Source organism: Dreissena polymorpha, chromosome 14 (assembly GCF_020536995.1).
Source record: "Dreissena polymorpha isolate Duluth1 chromosome 14, UMN_Dpol_1.0, whole genome shotgun sequence".
Taxonomy (NCBI): domain Eukaryota; kingdom Metazoa; phylum Mollusca; class Bivalvia; order Myida; family Dreissenidae; genus Dreissena; species Dreissena polymorpha.
In genome coordinates this window covers 11,778,284-11,797,460 of record NC_068368.1, presented here as the reverse complement: position 1 = coordinate 11,797,460, position 19,177 = coordinate 11,778,284, and the positions used below count along the sequence as shown (strand labels likewise).

The window sequence follows — 19,177 nt, the reverse complement described above, 5'->3', positions numbered from 1 at the left end:
TTCTTATTAAAAGCTTTAGTAGCATTCCATTTTAGTACCCCCCTACCCCCCAAAAAATAAAAATAAAATCTCTACCTACCGACCCTGTTGTTTTTTTCCAAGGAGACCAGAAACGGACCTATTTTTATGCCTCCCTTCGAAGAAGAGGGGGTATATTGTTTTGCACATGTCGGTCCGTCCGTCCACCAGATGGTTTTAGGATGATAACTCAAGAACGCTTAGGCCTAGGATCATGAAACTTCATAGGTACATTGATCATGACTGGCAGATGACCCCTATTGATTTTCAGGTCACTAGCTAGGTCAAAGGTCAAGGTCACAGTGACTCGAAATAGTAAAATGGTTTCCTAATGATAACTCAAGAATGCTTAGGCCTAGGATCATGAAACTTCATAGGTACATTGATCATGACTGGCAGATGACTCCAATTGATTTTCAGGTCACTAGGTCAAAGGTCAAGGTCACAGTGACTCGAAACAGTAAAATGGTTTCCAGATGATAACTCAAAAATGCTTATGCCTAGGATCATGAAACTTCATAGGAACATTGATCATGACTGGCAGATGACCCCTATTGATTTTCAGGTCACTAGGTCAAAAGTCAAGGTCACAGTGACTCGAAACAGTAAAATGGTTTCCGGATGATAACTCAAGAACGCTTACGCCTAGGAGCATGAAGCTTCATAAGTACATTGATAATGACTGGCAGATGAACCCTATTGATTTTCAGGTCACTAGGTCAAGGTCAATGTCACAGTGACTCAAAATAGTAAAATGGTTTCCGGATGATAACTGAAGAATGCTTACGCCTAGGATCATGAAACTTCATAGGTATATTGATCATGACTTGCAGATGACCCCTATTAATTTTCAGGTCACTAGGTCAAAGGTCAAGGTCACAGTGACTAGAAACAGTAAAACAGTTTCCGGATGATAATTCAAGAATAATTAGGCCTAGGATCATGAAACTTCATAGGTACATTGATCATGACTGGCAGAGGACCCCTATTGATTTTCAGGTCACTTGGTCAAAGGTCAAGGTCACAGTGACAAAAAACGTATTCACACAATGGCTGCCACTACAACTGACAGCCCATATGGGGGGCATGCATGTTTTACAAACAGCCCTTGTTTATTTTGGCCCTAGTGGACTCTCCCATCGTTCTAAATTGGATCAATTTATTTCCAAACTAAGGGATGTTAAGTATATTTATTTCTATATTTATAATATTTCTTACAGAAATTCCTTTAAGCAAACAGCGGAGACCCTGATGAAACGCTGCATATGTGGCGTCTCATCTGGGTCTATGCTGTTTGCCATGGCCTTTTTTCTAGACGCTAGGCATAAATGGTTTAAAGTTTGACTTTGGGGCAGCGATTCCTTTAGTTCATTCATGTAGCTGGAGCAGTGTTTCAAAGTCTGGGTCCAAATTCATTATTGATAGGTAGCCTTAAAGGGCTGGGATGTGGGCATGAGAGGAACAAATTCAATGGTAGGGCTGCATTACCAGGTGGGGCATCAGAACAGGGCTTAACATTTATGGTAGTCCAATAGTACAACCAACCATAATATTGTTCCAGAAAAGTAAACCAAAAATCTTCTTGTCCGACAGGACAATTGAAAATGTGCAAGGTCTTCTCTTTCTCTAATAAACTAGGTTTAACAAATCCAGTACTTGATGTTAACATTTAATCCTGATCCTGATTGTCACCATTAGTTCCCTTATAGTTTATTTAGAAAAAACATTCTGGCTTGAGGTATATTTTAGTCAGGTTAAAAAAATTGTTAGCTGGAAGTGTTTGTTATAATAAATTAATATTTTGTATGCACAATAACTGGCTGATAAACTTCTCATGCCCCTATAGGAAATATAATATAAGTGTAACCGGGATTTCAATGGATTGTCAATACCATGAGTCAAATGACCCCATAATGCATGACATTTTCAGGGCTCAGATGAAATTTTCAGGGGTCAAAATAATGCAGCACAGTGTTATTGTGTTTGTGCATACTAGTTAAATTCTCTGCAAATGTTTCTATGAATGCATTTTAGTCACATACAATGCAATTTCACACAATTTCTATTGTATTAAAATCAATTATTGAATTAGCTTTATTGACACATCTGCATCCAAATGATGCAAGGCAGATTATTTGCAGGAGTCAACAGTGAGGAAATTGCAAAATGATTGCATCAAAAAGCAGGATTCTGCTTCATATGAAATCCCTGGTGTAATCAATAATGCTTTAATTTTTAAATTGATAGTTTAAAATGTTATGGTTTTTGTTAAATAAATTATACTGAAAGCTTTAGGGACAACACAAGGAAACTCTATAAGTTGTGCTATGCTACATGTACAATACACATGTTGTAAAATAAGCATGAAATTGCTTAGAATGTCAATCTACAAATGACTACAAATATTAAATTACATTTTAAGGTCGGGACAAACAACATTTTGGTGAGGACAAGTGAAATTTAAGAACACTAGTATGACAAACCGATTTAAAAGATAATGTCAATCCATAGGGAAAAATAATGGGCAGGCTGAGCAACCCGAAATAGCTGTTAGGGTGCACCACCCTGCTAATTTATTCTAGATCTCTTCCTTAAGGATGATCAAAGGATATGTGCTCAGTGTAGTGTACAGATGAGCTATGGGTACATGGAGCTTTCTGCATGTGCTTAAAGTGTCAAACCAGGTTATCCTGTGCAGTCTAACACTTTTCACTTTTATTGAATTTCATTGAAAGGAAGACTTTCCTAAATGATTCTCTGTGAAAAGGGGGCTTAATGCATGTGTGTAAACTGCGCAGGCTAATCAAGGACAACACTTTCCGCTTTTATGGTATTTTTCGTTTACAGGTAGTCTTTTCTAAGCAAAATTCCAGTCTATGCGGAAAGTGTTGTCATTAGCCTGTGCGGACTGCACAGTCTAATCTGGGATGAAGCTGCATGCACATGCATTAAGCCCTATAATTTCCTCACAGCCGGGGTCATATGAGTTCATAGGATTGCATGTGTAAGAGAGTCATGAAAGTGTAGATAACCTAAATACAGACACCTTATCAGTGGTAGAAGTGATAAAACTAATTGCCATAGCTGGCTAGAACATCTGATGTACCAGAACATTGAAAATGGAAGGTGGTATTAAATTACATTGTTTTTTGTGTTTTATATGTTTTGTGACAAGAAAATGAGTGAAAAACATGCTGGTTAAATTTTCTATTAATTTTTGAAGAATTATCAGATAATAAAACAATTCAGTTGTTTAAAATTTGAGTGTTAAAATACGTTCATAAAAATGCTGTTTAAAAATTGTGTTAATTTTCAGAAATTTTATAACATTAATAAAACTAAAATGACAGGTGGGATTTTTTACTTCTTTCAGCAGATTTCTTCCCCTTTAATGTCAAATTTATTCAACAAATAATTGTTAACTTGACTGGTCTGTGGAAATAGAGTTTAGTTGAACCTTTTAAGGGGGCAGGGCATTTTACTCCTCGGACATAGTTCATAAATCACACCTCTGTTAAATGCCATGTATATCACAATTATGAGTTTTAAAATATGTGTGCATTGATTAAATACTGGGTCAAAATTATGTTATTTAGTATACTATTATTTTTGTATAAACTGTACAAACAAAACTGTTTACATTAAGGTAACTTAGTAAATTTCTGGTGTTCCTTTGGCGTAATGACTAATATTCCTATTGGAGAATTGATTTAAATAGTGACAATATATGTTAATTCTGAACACTTGTGAATAAATATTGAAATTCTACCATAATAAATATATAGGTATATTTTTTAGACATGAAACAGTACTCTATATGAACAAGCTCCAATTGCCGAGGTCAACACCTCTAGTTATTTTGCTCCTTTTTTTTTATCGAAGCTTCTAGTGTCTCCTTTTTGGACAAGTTGGGTAGGACATATCCACAACCCTGTGTTTTCATCGCCATTTGTTTGTAATTTACTATTCTAGTGCGTGTTTCAGTGGTTGAGGGTTATTGTCTGTTTGCAGGTGTGGACCAGGACTCAATACGGACCAGCTACAAGAGACTGGCCCTCAAGTGGCACCCGGACAAACACAGCGGCTCTCAAGATGCCCTCACAGTTAGTTTATTTATTCATTCTTCAAATTGTGCTCCTGGGGTCAAATCTAAAATTTGAGTGGGGTAGAGCTTTCTTTGCATCGTGGTCTGTTCGGCCTATATCAGCGTGAAGAATGTCCTCTGGTAACTTGATATGGACCCCTTCAAGGCATGGGTTTCGGCACTATACATTTGTACCAAGCCAGTGGGGGCTCCACAGGCAGTACACAATCAGAAAAAAGTTGTTATTGTTGATTATCATAAGAGTGGAAAGGATTGCAATGTTGTTAAGTGGTTTTTGGCCCAGTGTCTTTTGCAGTGGTTTGTTTTCTGACTTCCTTGCTGTAGGAGACTTGCCGTCCTAGGCTTCTGAGCATCTCCTGCCCTTGGTTTTTCAGTCTGTTTTATCCTTCTCATACCTCTTAAGACTCCTAGAGAGGTGGCTGATATTTCTCTGTCCTCTACTGCTCAATCTGTCCAGCTTCGGAAACCCTGTCAGGAGTTTATACTCCTGCTGGCATAGCTCTCTAGGTCATAGAGGCAGTCTAACAATCAATTATAGACCTTGAGGTTAAAGTTGTTAAAGGCTTCATTTTCAACTCTATGGAACTGATGAGCAGCAAACAGATGAGTTACTGGCAGGCTGTTCTGGTTTTATGCTGTTTGAATATTTTCACTTCCCTTTTGAGTGGAAAAGGTTTCAAACCAAACTTCTAGAAATGGAGTCATAGACCTGGGCCTTGTCTTTTATTTAAAGATGTTTTACCAAATTTACTTTCTACTGAATGTAATTATACCACCTGAGGTTCTGAAGACCCAGTTTACCGTGTGAAAACTAGAAGTCATATTTTACCACCTAGTCGTCATTAAACCTGTTCTAATGTGTTCTTCTCCTTGTTCTTATTTGTCATTTGCTGATTGCTTGAATCATTACCTTAACAACGTAAAACCCACTTAAAACAGTTCAGTTCAGGTGAGCGACATAGGGCCTTGCTCCCTCTTGTATTTAATTATATTAACTACTGATGTTTGCTTTTTAATTTCTAATTACATTACATATGTTATTTTCTTCAGAAATTCAAGTTGATCAGCAAAAGTTACAAGAGACTGACAACTGGTGAAAACACAGACAACATGACCTTGGTATGCCTGGCGTTACATTCTTAGTTAACTGATTGGCACCAAATTAGCCACGTTTTGGGAAATCTGGGCTTAATGCATGTGCATCAAGTGTCGTCCCAGATTAGCCTGTGCAGCCTGTGCAATATGCACTGGCTAATCTGGGACAACACTGTCTGCTTTTATGGAATTTTTCGTCTTTTACGTTTCTTCTTAATGAAAATCTTCTTAATCTGTAACACGTGTCGATATCCATTCTCTTAAAAAATTAATTGTAATTATGTTTATTAGTTTGTGTTAGCAAATTTTTCAAATCAGGCCTGTTAATTTAGTTTTCAATCGCAATTGACGTGTTTTATTTATTTCCCTATGCACCATAATCGAGTCAGATTTCCAAAGCTTACATGCAGAAATTAAAATTTCAAATCAGAAAGTGTTATCGTTAAATGAGCGAATTCGGGTATTGGAATTGTCTAAGAGTAAAAGTGCACGTAACATCGCGAATGAGTTTGGAGTCGGAAAAACCCAATTTAATAAATTTAACAATAAGAAAAAACAAATAAAACACATTTTAGGTAAAACATTATTTATTTGTTTTATTTTTATTTAAATTTATTTGATTACAAAAGTGGAAATAATTGTGTCAAAAGGTGATAATCCTACATCTGGATTTAAAATGAAAGGTCCGCATTTTCTTTCCAAATGGCCTTTTTTTATTAAAAGACCATTTTATTAAGAGACCACTTTTGGTTACTCCCTTAAGTGGTCTCTAAATACAAGATTGACTGTATACTACTACACCCTGGGAAGTCAGTTTTAAATTTTAAGTTTTCATAATTAGGAATGTGGGTAACATTAATTGAATTTGAAATCAAGACTGGTAGTCAAACCTGCCATTTTATTTTAATACTTTATCATTACTAGGTAAAAATAAACACATGTGTGAAAAGAAGGATATTGTTTTAACTCGTCATTATGTAGGGTAAATACGGTTGATTTTGCCACTTAAGACAGAGCCTTACAGCTTCCCATGATCAATTGATCTTGGTCCGGCTAGCTACATTGGTAGAGTGTAGGACAAGAGCGCCAATTCTTTCCCACGTCTGGTCACATTACTCCGGTGGAATTGGTCATGTAATCCTTTTTTCCGCCATTGTTCCCAGACTTTAAATTCAAGTAGGGCAGTTGTAAGTTACTTGCATAAGTATGTGCTATAGAACTGGACGGGCAGTTACCCAGGAAAATGTGGGTTTGTTTACGAACGGCCGTGATATCACTGAATTAGTGTTTAAAAATACAAAAAAAACTTTTTAAAAAGCACCAGTTATTAAAAATGACTCGATACTTTTGTTTTACAGGACAACATGTTGGCCCAGTTTGAGGAAGTGTTCATGACTCGTCATGTCAGTAAGTATCTCACTGTTGTTTATGACCCGTCATGTCAGTATCTGACTGCTGTTCATGACCCGTCATGTCAGTATCTGACTGCTGTTCATGACCCGTCATGTCAGTATCTGACTGCTGTTCATGACCGGTCATGACAGTAAGTATCTCACTGTTGTTCATGACTCGTCATGTCAGTATCTGACTGCTGTTCATGACCCGTCATGTCAGTATCTGACTGCTGTTCATGACCCGTCATGACAGTAAGTATCTCACTGTTATTCATAACCCGTCATGTCAGTATCTGACTGCTGTTCATGACCGGTCATGACAGTAAGTATCTCACTGTTGTTCATGACTCGTCATGTCAGTATCTGACTGCTGTTCATGACCTGTCATGTCAGTATCTGACTGCTGTTCATGACCCGTCATGACAGTAAGTATCTCACTGTTATTCATAACCGGTCATGTCAGTATCTGACTGCTGTTCATGACCGGTCATGACAGTAAGTATCTCACTGTTGTTCATGACTCGTCATGTCAGTATCTGACTGCTGTTCATGACCCATCATGTCAGTATCTGACTGCTGTTCATGACCCGTCATGACAGTAAGTATCTCACTGTTATTCATAACCCGTCATGTCAGTATCTGACTGCTGTTCATGACCCGTCATGACAGTAAGTATCTCACTGTTGTTCATGACTCGTCATGTCAGTATCTGACTGCTGTTCATGACCCGTCATGTCAGTATCTGACTGCTGTTCATGACCCGTCATGACAGTAAGTATCTCACTGTTATTCATAACCGGTCATGTCAGTATCTGACTGCTGTTCATGACCCGTCATGACAGTAAGTGTCTCACTGTTATTCATAACCCGTCATGTCAGTATCTGACTGCTGTTCATGACCCGTCATGACAGTAAGTATCTCACTGTTGTTCATGACTCGTCATGTCAGTATCTGACTGCTGTTCATGACCCGTCATGTCAGTATCTGACTGCTGTTCATGACCCGTCATGACAGTAAGTATCTCACTGTTATTCATGACCCGTCATGTCAATAAGTATCTCACTTTTGGATGAGTTGTGTTTATAACTTGCTGAGAAATAGTGAATAGGGTGTCCGTTGTCAATGTTTTTTGGGGGGGTCAAATTGGGGGCTAACATTGTGTTGAGAGGCAGCTTCAACTATCACCATGGGGATTACTTGACCCTGTCAACCAGCATAAATCAGAACAGCCTGCGAATAAATTGCAGTTAGTTTAATGCTGTTTTCTGCTTATAAGTATCTAAGGTTTGGAAAGGAAGCCTTTAAATCTTGAATCAAGTAATAAAGTCCATTAATTTAATTTTATTTTCTAAGTGTGAATCTGAGCGGGAAAGGGTGAAGGCAGGTAGGAATGTATATATATATCTTTATGACACAGTCAATACTGTAAAACATTATGAAGCAAATTCAGTTAACATTTTTCTTTAACGCCAATTGCCTATTTGAGTCACTTGTTTCTGGAAAAAGTGGGCCGTATGCATTTGTGAAAAGTGATGTCCTGTATTAGCCTGTGCAGTCTGTACAGGTTATTCAGGGCCAACACTTTCGGCTTTTATTATATTTTAATGCCCCCGAACGAGGGCATATAGTGATCGCACTGTCCGTTTGTCTGTCCGTCTGTCTGTCCATCACACTTTGCGTTAAGGTTTCGAAAAATGCTCATAACATCTATGTCACTTCAGATGTAACCTTCATATTTGGTATGCATGTGTATATGGACAAGTCCTTTCCGTACGCTCAACAATTTTGACCCCTTTGACCTTGACCTTGAACTTAAGGTCCGCGTTTAGGTTTTGAAATCTGCGTTTAGGTTTCGAAATATGCTCATAACTTCTATCAAAGCGTTTATAGGGGGCATATGTCATCCTATGGTTACAGCTCTTGTTTATAGGGGGCATATGTCATCCTGTGGTGACAGCTCTTGTTTATAGGGGGCATATGTCATCCTATGGTGACAGCTCTTGTTTATAGGGGGCATATGTCATCCTATGGTGACAGCTCTTGTTTATAGGGGGCATATGTCATCCTATGGTGACAGCTCTTGTTTATAGGGGGCATATGTCATCCTATGGTGACAGCTCTTGTTTATAGGGGGCATATGTCATCCTATGGTGACAGCTCTTGTTTATAGGGGGCATATGTCATCCTATGGTGACAGCTCTTGTTTATAGGGGGCATATGTCATCCTATGGTGACAGCTCTTGTTTATAGGGGGCATATGTCATCCTATGGTGACAGCTCTTGTTTATAGGGGGCATATGTCATCCTATGGTGACAGCTCTTGTTTATAGGGGGCATATGTCATCCTATGGTGACAGCTCTTGTTTATAGGGGGCATATGTCATCCTATGGTGACAGCTCTTGTTTATATGGGGCATATGTCTTCCTATGGTGACAGCTCTTGTTTATAGGGGGCATATGTCATCCTATGGTGACAGCTCTTGTTTATAGGGGGCATATGTCATCCTATGGTGACAGCTCTTGTTTATAGGGGGCATATGTCATCCTATGGTGACAGCTCTTGTTTATAGGGGGCATATGTCTTCCTATGGTGACAGCTTTTGTTTATAAGGGGCATATGTCATCCTATGGTGACAGCTCTTGTTTATAGGGGGCATATGTCATCCTATAGTGACAGCTCTTGTTTATAGGGGGCATATGTCATCCTATGGTGACAGCTCTTGTTTATAGGGGGCATATGTCATCCTATGGTGACAGCTCTTGTTTATAGGGGGCATATGTCATCCTATGGTGACAGCTCTTGTTTATAGGGGGCATATGTCATCCTATGGTGACAGCTCTTGTTTATAGGGGGCATATGTCATCCTATGGTGACAGCTCTTGTTTATAGGGGGCATATGTCATCCTATGGTGACAGCTCTTGTTTATAGGGGGCATATGTCATCCTATGGTGACAGCTCTTGTTTATAGGGGGCATATGTCATCCTATGGTGACAGCTCTTGTTTATAGGGGGCATATGTCATCCTATGGTGACAGCTCTTGTTTATAGGGGGCATATGTCATCCTATGGTGACAGCTCTTGTTTATAGGGGGCATATGTCATCCTATGGTGACAGCTCTTGTTTATAGGGGGCATATGTCATCCTATGGTGACAGCTCTTGTTTATAGGGGGCATATGTCATCCTATGGTGACAGCTCTTGTTTATAGGGGGCATATGTCATCCTATGGTGACAGCTCTTGTTTATAGGGGGCATATATCATCCTATGGTGACAGCTCTTGTTTATAGGGGGCATATGTCATCCTATGGTGACAGCTCTTGTTTATAGGGGGCATATGTCATCCTATGGTGACAGCTCTTGTTTATAGGGGGCATATGTCATCCTGTGGTGACAGCTCTTGTTTATAGGGGGCATATGTCATCCTATGGTGACAGCTCTTGTTTTGGTTAAAGGAAGCCTCTTCTTAACAAAAATCCAGTTATGGCGGACTGCATAGGATTATGTTGGACAACGCATTACACACATGCTTTCATGCCCTGGTTTCCCAGTGCTCATTGAATTTTTTGCGTTTTTATGTCCCCCACTATAGTAGTGGGGGACATATTGTTTTTGCCCTGTCTGTTGGTCTGTTGGTTGGTTGGTCTGTTGGTTGGTTGGTTTGCGCCAACCTTAACATTTTGCAATAACTTTTGCTACTAGTATATTGAATATAGCAACTTGATATTTGGCATGCATGTGTATCTCATGGAGCTGCACAATTTGAGTGGTGAAAGGTCAAGGTCATCCTTCAAGGTCAGAGGTCAAATATATGTGGCTCAAATCGCTTATTTTATGACTACTTTTGCAATATTGAAGATAGCAACTTGATATTTGGCATGCATATGTATCTCATGGAGCTGCACAATTTGAGTGGTGAAAGGTCAAGGTCATCCTTCAAGGTCAAATATATGGGTCAAAATTGCTCATGTAATGTCACTTCTGCAATATTGAAGCTAGCAATTTTATATTTGAAATGCATGTGTATCTCATGGAGCTGCACATTTTGAGTGGTGAAGGGTCAAGGTCAAGGTCATCCTTCAAGGTCAAACATCATATAGGGGGACATTGTGTTTCACAAACGCATCTTGTTTTTTTTTAAGATTCCTTCAACGGCTCAGGCTACGATTCATCAGACGATGACGATGATGACGACGATGATTTAGATGAGGATACACACTACTCGAATCTCTTTCCGGATAAAATCAAGCTGAAACAAGATCAAAAGAAAGCCAGGGTTGGAATGGATGTCACTGACAAATTGCTTTCAGCAGAGGTTTGTTGGCCATCATTGGTTTAATGATTTGAACTTGTAATTCTTTCATCAATTTTAAACTCGACTATTATATATGAAATTTATATAGTGGAGCTATCCTTCTCACCCCGGCCTCGGCGTTAGCGTGATCATGAGCGTGAGCATGCAAATGTTAAAGTTTGCGTACTACCCCAAATATTTCCTATGTCCCTTGACATATTGCTTTCATATTTTGCATACTTCTTTACCAACATGACCCCAACCTATAAACAAGAGCAGACAACTGTATCAAGCATTTTGTAAGAATTATGGCCCTTTTTATGTCCCCCACTATAGTAGTGGGGGACATATTGTTTTTGCCCTGTCTGTTGGTTGGTCTGTTGGTTGGTTGGTTGGTTGGTCTGTTTGCGCCAACTTTAACATTGTGCAATAACTTTTGCTATATTGAATATAGCAACTTGATATTTGGCATGCATGTATATCTCATGGAGCTGCACATTTTGAGTGATGAAAGGTCAAGGTCATCCTTCAAGGCCAGAGGTCAAATATATGTGGCCAAAATCGCTCATTTTATGAATACTTTTGCAATATTGAAGATAGCAACTTGATATTTGGCATGCATGTGTATCTCATGGAGCTGCACATTTTGAGTGGTGAAAGGTCAAGGTCATCCTTCAAGGTCAGAGGTCAAATATATGTGGCCCAAATCGCTTATTTTATGAATACTTTTGCAATAATGAAGATAGCAACTAGATATTTGGCATGCATGTGTATCTCATGGAGCTGCACATTTTGAGTGGTGAAATGTCAAGGTCAAGGTCATCCTTCAAGGTCAGAGGTCAAATATATGTGGCCCAAAGCGCTTATTTTATGAATACTTTTGCAATATTGAAGATAGCAACTTGATATTTGAGATGCATGTGTATCTCATGGAGCTGCACATTTTGAGTGGTGAAGGGTCAAAGTCAAGGTCATCTTTCAAGGTCAAATGTCATATAGGGGGACATTGTGTTTCACAAACACATCTTGTTCCACTTAGAATATGCATATTATTGATAACTCTATGTTAAAGTTTGCGTACCACCTCAAATATTTTCAATGTCCCTTGACATATTTCTTTTATATTTTGCATGCTTCTTTACCTTCATGACCCCAACCTATAAACAAGAGCAGACAACTGTATCAAGCATTTTGTAAGAATTATGGCCCTATTTTGTCTAAGTAACTGAATATTTTGTTAAATTTTGTGTTTAGATCCACTTGACTTCTAAAGTATCAAAGCTATTGCTTTCAAACTTCAAATATTTTCTAACTATCATGAGGGTACTGTACCTTCCAAGCTCAATATGACCTTGACCTTTGAATGACCTTGACTCTCGAGGTCAAACTATTAAATTTTGCTAAAATTGCCATAACTTCTTTATTTATGATTAGATTTGATTGATACTTTGACAAAACAACTCTTACCTGACATACCACAATAGAATGCACCCAAACCATCCCCCACGCCCCCTTCCCCCCCCCCCCCCCCCCCAATTTTTTTTTTTTTAAAGATCATCTTATAAATGACCACCACACCCTAACACTATCCCCCCCCCCAACCATCCCCCCAATTTTTTTTTTGAAACATGGTTAAAAAACACAAATATTTATTTATATTATTTTAATTTTGAAATACCGTCCAACCATCCCACCCTAGAATCCCCCCCCCTGAAAAATAAATATTTTTTTTTTCTTGCATTTTTTTTTGCATTTTTGGAAGATAATGTCATAAATGACCACACCTCCACACAATACACCCCTCTCCTCTCCACCACTCCCTCCTTTGTGATTGAAATTGAGATAGGTCCCTTCACCTTTAAAAATAAAAATAGATGAGCGGTCTGCACCCGAAAGGCGGTGCTCTTGTTGTTATTCTTGAGTTGACCCTGGAAATGTTATTTCTGGTTTGTTTGTTTCAGGACAGAAGAAAAAACGCAGAAGAGCTTATCACAGAAGAAGAGAAGGAGAAGCGAAAAGCCGAGAAAAGAAGGGCAAAGAAAAAGGTACTTGACAGGGTTCGCACAGACCTTGAAAAGTGCTTGAAAATCAAGGTTTATCTTGAAAAGTGCTTAAAAACGATCTGGAGTGCTTAAAAGTGCTTATTTTCAACCATAGCCTTGAAAAGTGCTTAGAAAGTGCTTGAATTTGGCTGGAAAAGTGCTTGAAAAACGGATAAAAATATTTAATATCCGTGTGTCGGAAGTCATAGTTTTTTTCACGATTTATGACAGTTCCGATCTGTTCATACGGGCAGGTACTGGATAGGTACGGGTTGGTACGGGTTTTAGAACGTAAGGGAGGCAACTACTACTAATCTTCCGCCAATTGGTCTACTTCGGTTTTTGTTGTATGCATTATGGTATTACGGTGATGACAAATTGAAATATGTAGGCAAATAAGTGCATTTTTCAGAAAGGGTGGCTTTTGAAGTACCCTTGGGTTGTTGACAATGCCGATTCTAAAGTCTAAGCATCTTTAAAGAACGCAGAACAGGTAACGAGATCGACAGTATGGGTGAATCGGCGTTGAAAAGCCACCTAAAATGCAGTTTGTCTGTGAAGCAAATTCATTCTGTTAACCCAATTCATTCAGACGTACTGCAAAAGACAAAAAAGTTGCACTTGACTGATTGTCAAATAAATTAGATGATACTGTGAAGAAACTGCAATCTGTTTACATGAGTGCAGACTCTCAGTCTGAACATACACAGTACACTATTGCATCTATAACAGATTTTACATGTACATGTGTACCTGCTGTAGAAAATTACTTGATAAGTATAATTTTTACAAGCCTCAATTAATACATGGCATTTTATATTGCCGTTGCGAGATTCTGTACATTTGTAGTTTTCTATTTTTACTTCAGAATTAATTTGTATCAGATGCATAATTGTCTTTAAAATTTTGTAGCAGCTATATTATACCACTGGAATATATGTTATGAACATTTAGAATACATAATGATATTCAATACAAATAACAGGGTTTTTTGGTATGTGTAATGCCTTGGTCAATTACTTTATCATAATGAAATATCTTACTTTTGATTCACATAGAATGTTAGGCAAGAAGAGACCAGTTTAGCGAAAATATTGTCAGTATTGGGCACAGAATAATATACAGTTTTCAGTAGGTCGGACTAAAAAAGTGCTTGAATTTGGTTTTTTTCCCTTAAAAAGTGCTTAAAAAGTGCTTGAATTTCATTGGAGAAAATCTGTATGAACCCTGCTTAACTTCTAGGGATGCAAAAATGAACCTTGCTCTAGGAAAACTTCTGCTTAATGCATTAGCATAATTGCTGTCCCAGGTCAGCCTGTGCAGTTCACACAGGCTCACCAGGGACAACACTTTCTGCTTAAACTAGAATTTTGCTAAGAAGAAACTTCCATAACAAAAATTCACTTGAAGTGGAAAGTGTTGTCCTTGATTATCCTTTGATTATCCTTTGAGACTGCTGCTTAGGCTCATGTATGACAACAGTTTATGCACATGCATTAACTCTTTGCATGCTGGGAAATTTGTCGTCTGCTAAAATGTCGTCTGCTGAATTTCTAAAATTTTCTTCGATTTTTTTCAAAGAATACTATCAGAATAGCAAACAGTTTGGATCCTGATGAGACGCCACGTTCTGTGGCGTCTCATCTGGATCCAAACTGTTTGTAAAGGCCTTTAAAATTCGGTTCCTGCACTGAAAGGGTTAACTCTTTTCCACGCAGAAGCTAAGTGAAAATGGCTTTTGCAACCAGCATTAAACCAGAGCAGCCTGCGAATAACTCGCAGTCTGTCCAGGTTTTTGTTTGCTGTGACTACAAATTCGTCAAAATACGTATCTAAAGGGTAATGGGTTTAAGTCCAGTTTTTCCAATTGCGGCTCCTAGGGAATAAAAATATGAAAAATCATTTTTGAAAAGTGGCCACTGTATTTGGCAAGTTGTAAAGTGTGAATAACAGTACAATATCAAGAAATAAAGTTGAAGAAAAAATATCTTCCCTGGAACTGTGGAAATAAAATCTAGTGCAACCGCTGCGCAATGCATGCTGTATATATATTTGTAGCTAAGTATAAATGCTATGTTAGTAACACCTGTGTTTTTTAAATTATCATTAGAAACGCTTTATTATTTAACAAGATTGTTTTAAAAAATTTCCTATTCAAGAGCTGAATTTGGCTGTTTAAACATAATATATGCACTCTTTCTTTTATGTATGGCATTTTTTTGTATAGTCGTCGTTTTGTCCTAAATGTGAACTAGTCCTGTTAAATTTCATAGAAACAACAACAACACATTTAAATGCTTTGTGTGTTTTGTAGAGACGGCGAGAGAAGAAGAAACAAGAGAAGCAGGACACAGATCAGGTAGAAGGGATTGTAAGTCTGAGGAAGAGAGAACTAAATACTATACAAAAATATTTCAGCCGCATCATGCAAAAATGGGTCTAATGCCATGTGTGGCCAGTGTAGCTCCTGACCAGCCTGTTGCCCAGTCTGAGTCAGGAGCTGCTCAGTCTGCTTTTCAGTTACGCAAAGTTTTTTTGTCGCACGAGCTGACATGATAGCTGTCATGATTACACAATTGCTGGGGATGGTCTAGAGCTACTGCGGCAATATATGGCATAAAACCCATTTTCGCACAAAGCTGGTCATGTGATGATTTGAAAAATGGAAAATGTTTTCATATTATTTTTGCCATTTGGCTGTTCTCCAAAATAAGACTGTAAATGACCACATTTAGGGTGAGAACATTTCTTATTTATCCTATAAAATATTTGAAATTTGAAGCATTTGAACATAATACCGGTACTGTAAATTTGGCTACCGTTATTTTAAGCTAGAGGAAGATCTGTTATATCTTGATTGTGTTATTTGAATGCATACATGTATATAAATTTGATGAACTTTTTTACAAATGTAAGTTTCTGCAAACAACAATTTTTTACTGGGAATAATTCTGACATTAAAATCATAAAAACAGCTTTTAACCCTTCCCTTTCCCACTCAGAAGCAAAGTGAATATGGCTATATGCAAACAGCATAAAACCAGATTAGCCTGCGAGTAGCTCACAGTTTGTTCAGGTTTTATACTGTTTGCTGCTCATCAGTACTTAAATTTAACTTTCTAAATATGTGTAAGAATAAGTATCTAAGTGGTAGAGGGTTAAATAATGAATTTGAGCTGCACATTGTGAAGACTGTGCTTAATGCCCAGTCCTCACATGCTATCAATGAACAACACTCTCTTTTTAAATCGATTTTTTCATTGAAATAAAACTCTTCTAAATAAAACTTAAGTCTTTGCAGATAGTTTCATCCCAGACTTCACAGGCTAAACTTTGACAGCACTTTACCCAAATGCATTTGCCCTTTCTTACCTAGAAGCAAAGTGAAAATGGCTATAGGCAAACAGCATAAAACCAAAACAGCCTTCAAGTAACGTGCAGTTTGATCAGGTTTTATGCTCATCAGTAGCTAAGGGTTGGAAATGAAGCCTTTAAAACTTGAATTTAGTAAAAAAAGGTATTCAATTAAATGAAACTTTCTATGGGACTACAAATGCATAAAAAACCCGTATCTAAATGGTAAAGGGTTAAATACGTATCTAAGTGGTAAAGGATTAAATACGTATCTAAGTGGTAAGGGGTTAAATACGTATCTAAGTGGTAAAGGGTTAAATACGTATCTAAGTGGTAAAGGGTTAAATACGTATCTAAGTGGTAAAGGGTTAAATACATATCTAAGTGGTAAATGGTTAAATACGTATCTAAGTGGTAAAGGGTTTAATACGTATCTAAGTGGTAAAGGGTTAAATATGTATCTAAGTGGCAAATGGTTAAATATGTATCTAAGTGGCAAAGGGTTAAATATGTATCTAAGTGGTAAAGGGTTAAATACGTATCTAAGTGGTAAAGGGTTAAATACGTATCTAAGTGGTAAAGGGTTAAATACGTATCTAAGTGGTAAACTGTTAAATACGTATCTAAGTGACAAAGGGTTAAATATGTATCTAAGTGGTAAAGGGTTAAATATGTATCTAAGTGGTAAAGGGTTAAATACGTATCTAAGTGGTAAAGGGTTAAATACGTATCTAAGTGGTAAAGGGTTAAATACGTATCTAAGTGGCAAAGGGTTAAATATGTATCTTAGTGGCAAAGGGTTAAATATGTATCTAAGTGGTAAAGGGTTAAATATGTATCTAAGTGGTAAAGGGTTAAATACGTATCTAAGTGGTAAAGGGTTTAGCCAGATTTTCCCAGAGCGAGGCTCATTGTAATTTTGACTCTTGCAAAATGAACAAGTTTCAATCACAGCTTCAGTTTGATAAAACTGTTTTATTCATGCCTATTTTTGCTGTTTCTAGGATGACAAAAAGCCAGGAAAACCGAAAACTAAAGACTTAAATCCGACTTCTGACAAGTCTAAAAAGATGGACCACAGGTATGGTGTATTGATTGAAGAGACTTTGAATGGAGAAGGAAAATAGATTATTTTCAAATGTGCTCATACTTTGACCTTCAACTGTTTACCACTCAGTAGCAAAGTAAAACCAGTGTTCTCCTAAAGCACCGGCAGCTTGCAATTTTGCAGGTTACCTTCTATCTAGATGTCGACTACTTTCCCCAAAATATCAATTGAAATGGTGCAAATGCACCTGTTTTATTTCTTAGTCGCCGGCTACTTTGAAAATATAACTTGCTTCTGAAAATTTTCTGGAGAACACTGATTATTCAGAACAGCCTGCGAGCAACTCGCAGTCTGTACAGGTTTTATGCTATTTGCTGCTCATCACTATCTAAGGGTTGGAAATGAAGCCTTTATAATTTGAATTTAGTAAGAAAGGTCTTAAATTAAATTTAACTTTCTAAGGGACAGCAAATGCGTAAACATATGTATCTAAGTGGTAAAGGGTTAAAGTTTGTTGGCCTTATCAGTAGCCAAATTAGCAAATTGCTACTGAAATCTCAAATTGGATACTAAATTTTTGTCCCCTACGGGTGAAACCAGAGGGACTTATGGTTTGCGCTCTGTGTGTTAGTCTGAGAGTCTGTAAGTCCGTCACACTTTTCTGGATCCTGCAATAACTTAAAAAGTTCTTGAAACATGAACAGATGGCAATATGGAAATTATGCTTGTCATTTCATTTTGTTCCTACGTCAAGAATTCTGGTTGCTATGGCAACAAATAGACTAGAAATATTGCTGAAAATGGTGGATCCTGCTATATATATTGATATTTTTTCATGAAACTTGAAACCTGGATTGATGGCAATATGGAGATTATGCACGTCATTTCATTTGGTTTTTATGTCAAAATTTCTGGTTGCTATGGCAACAAATAGACTAGAAATATTGCTGAAATGGTGGAGTTTCATTGGTAGGGGACTTGTATTGCTTGGCAATAGTCTTGTTTATAATTATTTGTAAATAAGCAGATTTTTACCCTTGCTGAGCAAACATTCAAAGTAACCTGAAATTTGGCTACTTATTAATGTATCTTTGCACCAACCTAGTTTAAAGTTTTGTTATTGACATTAAAGCTAATAAAAATGTAAAGCCTGAAGTAGATGTGAGAGACTCAATTTATTAAGTCGAAGCTCTGAATTAAACCTTTATTGAATGAGAGCTTTCATAGTATCTTAAAATTGTTGTAAGAACAAAGAAAATAATTCACATAAATGGTTTTAATAACAGTTGTTCATGTTATTAGAGCAACTGATAAAGAAAATAAAATATGGAAAAGAAAGCAAAACATGCAATTATACTTAACTTAAATGCATTAGACTGCACCAAATATGAGGGTAGACAGCGCTTTTGCTCTTGCTGTATTAATGAAGTGAAAATCTTTGTCAATTAAAAAGTTGTTGTTATTTACAGGGGAGATGCATCCACTTCCTCAGATGAAACGGTGAGTAACTCTGGGGGGTCCAAATTGGCAGCGTGGGGGTCCAAGTGGGCAAGGGTGGGCGTCCGAGTGGGCAGGGTGGGTGTATGAGTGGGCAGGGTGTGGGTCCGAGTGGGCAGGGTGGGGGTCCGAGTGGACAGGGTGGGTGTCCGAGTGGACAGGGTGGGGGTCCGAGTGGGCAGGGTGGGGGTCCAAGTGGGTGTCCGAGTGGACAGGGTGGGAGTCCGAGTGGGCAGGGTGGGCGTCCGAGTGGGCAGGGTGGGGTCCAAGCGGGCGTCCGAGTGGGCAGGGTGGGGGTGCAAGTTGGCAGGGTTGGGGTCCAAGTGGGC

The 19,177-nt window shown here is 38.0% G+C and overlaps 1 protein-coding gene across 9 annotated transcripts in view; it reads left to right on the top strand.

The window, feature by feature from the left end:
• Positions 1 to 19,177, top strand: part of LOC127857608 (nucleolin-like) — a 73,288-nt gene that overhangs the window by 14,396 nt on the left and 39,715 nt on the right. For 7 of the 9 annotated variants that reach the window (XR_008038521.1, XM_052394084.1, XM_052394083.1 and 4 more), the window contains exons 2-9: positions 4,030 to 4,121; positions 5,174 to 5,242; positions 6,577 to 6,625; positions 10,756 to 10,928; positions 12,869 to 12,952; positions 15,264 to 15,320; positions 17,308 to 17,384; positions 18,821 to 18,851. Coding sequence is in view for 8 of the 9 variants with exons in the window: in XM_052394084.1 (XP_052250044.1) it covers positions 4,030 to 4,121; positions 5,174 to 5,242; positions 6,577 to 6,625; positions 10,756 to 10,928; positions 12,869 to 12,952; positions 15,264 to 15,320; positions 17,308 to 17,384; positions 18,821 to 18,851 (632 nt within the window). In the remaining variant the exon portion in view is untranslated. Of the gene's footprint in view, positions 1 to 3,050; positions 3,145 to 4,029; positions 4,122 to 5,173; positions 5,243 to 6,576; positions 6,626 to 10,755; positions 10,929 to 12,868; positions 12,953 to 15,263; positions 15,321 to 17,307; positions 17,385 to 18,820; positions 18,852 to 19,177 lie in introns of those variants that run through there. The other 2 variants (XM_052394087.1, XM_052394085.1) reach the window with 2 other exon arrangements.